A 7,698-nucleotide genomic window follows, 5' to 3' on the forward strand; every position below is an offset into this window, starting at 1 on the left:
TGTAGTGCAGCTGAGAGGTGGTGAAGGCAGACGTAACCGAGGCCAGATCATCATGGACCAACATAGAACACAGCCTCCTAACCAACCAGAGATGAGAGAGAGCACTACTCACGGATGATGCTGTGTGAGAGCTTAGTGTCAGAGAGGAATCAAACAGTACAGAAGTCTGTATACAAGTTCCTGTGTTACTAACCAGGTAACTGCTTATGCTCAAATAAATTGGTTAGTCTCTAAGGTGCCACAAGTACTCCTTTTCTTTTTGCGAATACAGACTAACACGGCTGTTACTCTGAAATTTTTCATTCCTGTGGCTGGTTTCCTGTTCCAACCTTTGTGAATGCCACCCTGGCTTATTAGCAGGAAGATTAACATAAGAATTACAACTCAGGTAAGCATTCTTACCAGAGCTGGGTTTGAACCAAATGCCCCATTACTAACCCCTGAACTTTGGGTGTATCTAAATCTGGATCCAGATCCAAATAGTCCTGTCTTGTGAACAGAACCAAAACTGTGCATCCAACCCCCGCCCCATTATTTTGATGTGTTTAAAATCCAGATGAGAGTCTGAATTTGGTGGTTAGAGCCCACCTCTAATTCAGTTACTGAGCTTCCAACTCGTAAATACCAAAAGGTCATATGAAAACATCATTAACATCTATACTTAATGGGCCAAATCCATACTTAGAGTAACTCCACTGAAGTCAGTGATGTTAAACCAGAGGTGAATCTGGCCCACTGTGACTTGTTTGCCAGCTCAAAGAAACAATATGTTAACAGATCACAAATTCTTGACAGTGGAGTACAAAGTTCACAGCCCCATCCTTGCCCATCACTGAGTGGGCTTCTTTGCACAAAGGTGCCAATTTGCTGACTGTTCACAAACAGTTTCAGTTTCATTTGCACTGGTTCAGTGTCCCAGCACCCAGCTCTTTAGCAAAACACCATCAGTCATTTTGATATGAGTTGTGGAGTGGTGTGGTGGCAAACCTGATGTAGGGGAGTCAGGGGGTTGCCACCCTCATTTCTGTGCTGCCTTCAGAGCTTCGTGTAGCTGAAGGAGGTTCCCGGAGGTGGAGGTAGGTCTGATCTCCCCTGTGCTGCTGGGAGCTCCCCAGCCAGGGACTGCTACCCTCTAGTCCCTGCCGGGCTGGGGAGGGACAGGACTTGCTCTTAGGATTTCACTTCTATTTAACACCTGTTTAAACACCACTTAAGCTCTTGGCACAGCCCAAATTCATCTCCATTAGGCAGAACCGATGCTATTTATGTAGCAGTATTTGCCATTCTCTTTTATGTTAAATTGATTCCTTGCTGGGAGATGTCCCTATGGAACTGGTGGTCCCAATTAAGATGAGCATGCTGTATATATATTATTAACTTCATATCATTTCAGGTGATAACATTTTTCATCAGCTCTACTGCTATGACCTCTCCAGCCCATCATCCACTGGACCATAAAACAAGAAGCAGGTTGAGGTAGACAACTTCATTCACAAAAAAAGATTGTGGAAATCCTTGAGAAGGATGGCTACCTTTGTTGCTATGGTTTCAGGAATTTCACTGGTGGGGAACAGACTGTCACTTAGGGTACATCTACACTACAGGCTCTACACCTGCAGCTAAGTCACTATAGCAGAGACACTGGATATGTCTAAACTGCTTTGTAAACCTGGGTCTGTGGGACCCAGGCATGTGGACCTGGTGTTTCCACACCTGTACGCGAGCATCCACATTGAATGTAAACCTGGGCTTCCAACCGCCGTGCTAACGTGCCATGCTGCACTCCACAGACCTTCTAACTCAGGAGTGTGGTTTGACCTGTGTCAGCAGCTCCAGTCAGCCTAACTGAGAGCCTTCTGGTGTTCAGCCCTTTTGGAAATCAGGTCTCTTATTTATGTGCCTGGTAGGGCTTTAGGAACTTAACTTTCCTTTTGTTACTGGCTGGATTAAACCATGTTGAAACCGGGGAGCATAATCACTGCCCTTCATTTAAGATCATTGTAAGAAGCCACTAAACTCCTTTATGGAACCACATAGTTGAAATAGTAGGGACTCCCAGACAAAGGGACACAAGAGGCCACTCATGAATTTGAACTCTGTGGGCAGATGGGCTTGGCTGGGCATTGTTTTAGTTGGGAGTGGGGTGGGGAGAAGATGGCAACAAGAAAACACCACAGAACAGAGACAGAAAAGGAGCTGAAAGCCAAGGATACAACCTGAACAAGCACTGAGAGCATGGTCTTAAGAAAAGCCTAGAGAGCTTTTGGGGCTGAGTGCTGTCTGAAAGAGGCTTGGAACTGTGAGCAAAGAAACTCTCCTGTTTGATTCTTCCTGCATTCAGGGAAACAGGACTTCATATATGCATAGTAAATAATAGGATTGCTCCAAAGATACCTGGTTCCATCATTAATTTCTCCTCCTCACAGAATCAATCCACAGGACCCTAAAGTTTGACTAACCACTTGGGAGTGAGGGGAGCTATGGTGGGCCACAGGAAATAACTCTGTGCGCTGCATGCTGCCCATGGGCCGCGTGTTTGCGACCCCTGTTCTTGAAGGTCTTCAGCCATGAGGGGGGAACAAATACAGCAGAACCTCAAAATTACGAACACCTCAGGAATGGAGGATGTTCGTAACTCTGAAATGTTCGTAACTCTGAACAAAATATTATGGTTGTTCTTTCAAAAGTTTACAACTGAACATTGACTTAATACAGCTTTGAAATTTTACTATGCTGCTTTCCCTTTTATTTTGGTAGTTTACATTTAACACAGTACTGTACCGTATTTCCTTTCCCCTGCTTTTTTTTTGGTGTCTGCTACTGCCTGATTGCATACTTCCAGTTCCAAATGAGGTATGTGGTTAATTGGTCAGTTCGTAACGCTAGTGTTCGGAATGCTGAGGTTCTACTATATGGGAACATTATGTCCTTTTAATACAGTTATTTATCTGACCAAGGTGCTTCCCCCTCCGACTGTTTATAAATATAAAAATAAAATACCCAGATCATCTTAAATGCAAAACTCAAATGCAATAGGTCCTAGCAGGAGAGACTACCACTACCTACAGCAGGTAGGCAAAGGAGTGGGGAAGTGGCTTCCACAGTTTGCCACCAGATGGCAGTGCTATCATCTACTTTCATGAGATCATGTCCCAGGCACAGTTGCCAACTTTCATGCGGTAAATAAGTACCCCAACTTTCACAATAGAATCATAGAATATCAGGGTTGGAAGGGACCTCAGGAGGTCATCTAGTCCAACCCCCTGCTCAAAGTAGGACCAACCCCAACTAAATCATCCCAGCCTGACCTTAAAAACCTCAAAGGAAGGAGATTCCACCACCTCCCTAGGTAACGCATTCCAGTGCTTCACCACCCTCCGAGTGAAAAAGTTTTTCCTAATATCCAACCTAAACCTCCCCCACTGCAACTTGAGACCATTACTCCTTGTTCTGTCATCAGCTACCACTGAGAACAGTCTAGATCCATCCTCTTTGGAACCCCCTTTCAGGTAGTTGAAAGCAGCTATCAAATCCCCCCTCAGTCTTCTCTTCTGCAGACTAAACAATCCCAGTTCTCTCAGCCTCTCCTCATAAATCATGTATTCCAGTCCCCTAATAATTTTTGTTGCCCTCTGCTGGATGCTTTCCAATTTTTCCACATCCTTCTTGTAGTGTGGGGCCCCAAACTGGACACAGTAGTCCAGATGAGGCCTCACCAATGTCAAATAGAGGGGAACGATCATGTCCCTTGATCTGCTGGCAATGCTCCTACTTATACAGCCCAAAATGCCATTGGCCTTCTTGGCAACAAGGGCACACCGTTGACTCATATCAAGCTTCTCGTCCACTGTAACTCTTTTTCTGCAGAACTGCTGCCTAGCCATTTGGTCCCTAGTCTGTAGCAGTGCATGGGATTCTTCCATCCTAAGTGCAGGACTCTGCACTTGTATTTGTTGAACCTCATCAGATTTCTTTTGGCGCAATCATCTAATGTGTCTAGGTCCCTCTGTATCCTAACCCTACCCTCCAGGGTATCTACCACTCCTTCCAGTTTAGTGTCAAAAAGAAGCCAAAAATCAAGCTAATCCCATTTCAAAACAAGGCCAAAACAAACCAGTCCCCAAGAATCCCAACGCTCTATGTGAATAGATCCCCCTGGCATGCAGTCTGGGACTGTGGTGGGCCTGTTGTGCACCTCTGACTCTCTCCCCCCCTTGCCCCTGCTTGCCCCTTGCCCCTGCTTCCCAAGAGTCGATAAAAAAAAGAAGCAACAAGCTACAACAAGCAACAAGCTACAAGCCAAAAACTAGCCAGCAAGCAACTCACAAGCCAATTAAGCCAAAAACAAGCCCAATTTCTGCTTTTTTTTCTCGTGGGTTTCGCATGTCTGCCCAGGTAGGAGCCAGTAGATATCCTCCCACATCTTAATACTTATCAGTAACTTGACATCATCCCACACTATCTTTGTTCGTAGTGTTGTTGTTGCTGTGTTGGTCGCAGGATATTAGAGAGACAGCCCCCCAGCCTGAAGCAAATACTCACCAGCACCCACACACCACACAACAAAAACATTAACCCAAGAACTATCCTTGCAACAAAGCCCGTTGCCAACTCTGTCCACATATCTATTCAAGGGACACCATCATAGGACCTAATCACATCAGCCACACTATCAGAGGCTCATTCACCTGCACATCTACCAATGTGCTGTATGCCATTATGTGCCAGCAATGCCCCTCTGCCATGTACATTGGCCAAACCAGACAGTCTCTACGCAAAAGAATAAATGGACGCAAATCAGATGTCAAGAATTATAACATTCAAAAACCAGTTGGAGAACACTTCAACCTCCCTGGTCACTCAGTTTCAGACCTAAAAGTCACAATTATTCAACAAAAAAACTTCCAAACCAGACTCCAACGAGAAACTGCAGAACTGTATTTAATTTGCAAACTGGACACCATTAAATTAGGCTTGAATAAAGACTGGGAGTGGATGAGTCATTACATAAACTAAAAACTATTTCCCCATGCTAATTTTCCTCCTACTGTTACTCACACCTTCTTGTCAACTGTTTGAAATGGGTCATCCTGATTATCACTACAAACATTTTCTTTTCTCCTGCTGATAATAGCCCACCTTAATTGATTACTCTCGTTAGAGCTGGTACGGAAACCCCCATTTTTTCATGTTCTCTGTGTCTCTCTCTCTATATATATCTTCCTACAGTATTTTCCACTGCCTGTATCCAATGAAGTGGGTTTTAGCCCACGAAAGCTTATGCTCAAATAAATTTGTTAGGGGTTGGCTACACTTGTGAGTTATAGCACATTAAAGGAGCCCTGGGCACACTAGCTCACTACCCATCCACACTGGCAAGGCACGTAGAGCGCTCTGACTCTGCAGCTGGTCCGCTCCTGGTACTCCACCTCCGCGAGTGGAATAACGTTTGCTGCGCCCCCACTGGAGCGCTGCGGCACCACTGTGGACACCCTGGTCTGTTACTGAGCTCTTATCGGCCTCCAGAAGTGCCCCCAAATGCCTCTTCTAGCCACTCTGGTCATCACTTTGAACTCTACTGCCCTGCCCTCAGGTGACTAACCGTCAGACCCCACCTTTAAATTCTCTGGGAATTTCGAAAATCCCCTTCCTGTTCGCTCAACCAGGCGTGGAGTGCTCTCAGCAAAACGTTCCAGGTGACCATGCCTCCATGCACCAGGCGATCCCCAGTATGGAGCAATGGTGAGGTGCTTGACCTCATCAGCGTTTGGGGGGAGGAAGCTGTCCAGTCACAGCTGCGCACCAGCCATAGGAATTACCATACCTTCGGGCAGATATCAAGGGACATGCTGGAAAGGGGCCATGACCGGGACGCACTGCAGTGCAGGATTAAAGTGAAGGTGCTGCGGAATGCCTACCGCAAAGCCTGCGAGGCAAACAGCCACTCTGGTGCTGCCCCTGTGACCTGCTGTTTCTACACAGAGCTGGACAGAATACTTGGGGGCAACCCCACCTCCACTCCGAGTACCACCATGGACACTTCAGAGCCCAGTTCAACAAGGCAGGAGGAGGAGCAAAGTGGGAGCGAGGGTACTCCGGCGGAGGAAGACACCCTGGAATCCCTAGATGCATGCAGCCAGGAGCTGTTCTCAAACCAGGAGGAAGGTAGCCAGTCGTGGCAGCTGGTGCCTCGGAAAGGACAAATACCAGAGGAGGTTCCCGGTAAGCAGCTTTTATTTTGGGAAGGAAGTTATTCGGTGCGGGCTCTTGGGGCGAGGAGGGTTAGGGCTGCATGCATGCCTAGATGCGGAATAGGGCGTTGATGGTAATCAGCCTCAGTGATCTCTTCAAAGGTCTCATCCAGAACTTGGGCAATGCGCTGGTGCAGGTTTCTTGGGAGAGCCACTGTGGTCCTTGTCCCCGTAAGGCTAACTTGTCCACGCCACTGTGCTGTGGGGGCAGGGGGACCATTGCTGCACACAGGCAAGCTGCATATGGGCCAGGGCAGAATCCATATTGCAGTAGAAGACCCTCCCTTGCTTCCCAGGTCACCCTCAGCAGCGAGATATCTTCCAGGACGAACTCCTGTGGAAAATGTGGGGACAGTGTTCAGTATAGGGGTCCCCTGCTGCTGTTGGCTCTCCCCAAGGCACAGAAACCCAGAGGACAGTACAGCTGTGAAACAATCAGTCATGCTTGACCCTGTGCTTACTTACCATTTTGGGGCTCCCGTGGGTTATGTGCGCTCACTTTGGGACAGGCAAATTATGGTATTGTGTTGACTGTGCTTGCCCTTAAATATGGGGCAATCATTGCTCTGTCTGGTGTGAACAATGCTGCCTCTGTTAAGTGTTGCATTTTGCCTTTACAGATGCAACCTTGAGATCTCAGCTGTCCGTGTTATCACCGGCCGAAAGACTCCAAAGAATCAGAAAGATGCCACGTAGAAGCAAGAAAGACATGTTGCATGAAGTAATGCAGCATGCAAGTAATGAAAATCGAAAAGTGCAGGAGTGGCGAGACAGTGAAAGGAGGATCTGCCAGCAGAATGAGGAGCTCAGGCACAAAAGCGCGGTGCTCCAACAGCAAAGCACGGAGCGGCTGATAGGCATAATGGAGCGCCAAGCGGACTTGATCCAGGTGCTCGTCGCCATGTAGGCAGAGCACTACTGTGTCCGACCCCCCCGTAGCCCTTGTCCCAAAACTCTTTCCCTTGTGCCCCCATATCACCTCCAACCCATTTTCCCCAACATCCAGGTTCTTACCACCACCAGCTGCCTCCAACACCTGTAGCTTCACCACCCAGCCCTGAAAACTACAACCCTTACCCACTGCAGTCAACCCCCATCACCATGCAGTATAGCCATCCTGAAGTGCAGCACTCATTGCACAGCACTCCAGACAGGAAGGCTGACTATGATAACAGGACATAGGCAAATCTGTGATTGTACCGTTCCCCACCCCACTCCCTTGCCCTTTCTGTTTCCCAAGCAGTTGTGTTTCTTTTCAATAAATGCATTTGCTTTTCAATAAATGGATTTTTTGCCTTTGAAAACATTCTTTATTATTGCATAAAGTAAAAGATACTTTAGCCCAGGAAAGAAGCAGGCTCTGCAAGTCAGGGTAGCAAACACAGATTCCTACTAACATTGGAACCACTGCACTTCATTCCCGTGCAGGGCACCAGACATTACTGGT

General features: G+C 47.2%; 1 protein-coding gene across 1 annotated transcript in view; it reads left to right on the forward strand.

The window, feature by feature from the left end:
* The window catches only part of LOC125640694 (uncharacterized), a 10,700-nt gene extending 3,215 nt beyond the window's left edge, over positions 1 to 7,485 (forward strand). The window contains exons 1-2 of the mRNA XM_048859570.2: positions 1 to 6,222; positions 6,872 to 7,485. The exon at positions 1 to 6,222 is cut by the window's left edge and continues 3,215 nt beyond it. Of these exons, the coding sequence (XP_048715527.1) occupies positions 5,703 to 6,222; positions 6,872 to 7,158 (807 nt within the window). The 5' untranslated portion in view covers positions 1 to 5,702 and the 3' untranslated portion in view covers positions 7,159 to 7,485. The remainder of the gene's footprint in view (positions 6,223 to 6,871) is intronic.
* The last annotated feature ends 213 nt before the right edge of the window (positions 7,486 to 7,698 follow it).

Source organism: Caretta caretta, chromosome 7, assembly GCF_965140235.1.
Source record: "Caretta caretta isolate rCarCar2 chromosome 7, rCarCar1.hap1, whole genome shotgun sequence".
In the NCBI taxonomy this organism is placed as follows: domain Eukaryota; kingdom Metazoa; phylum Chordata; order Testudines; family Cheloniidae; genus Caretta; species Caretta caretta.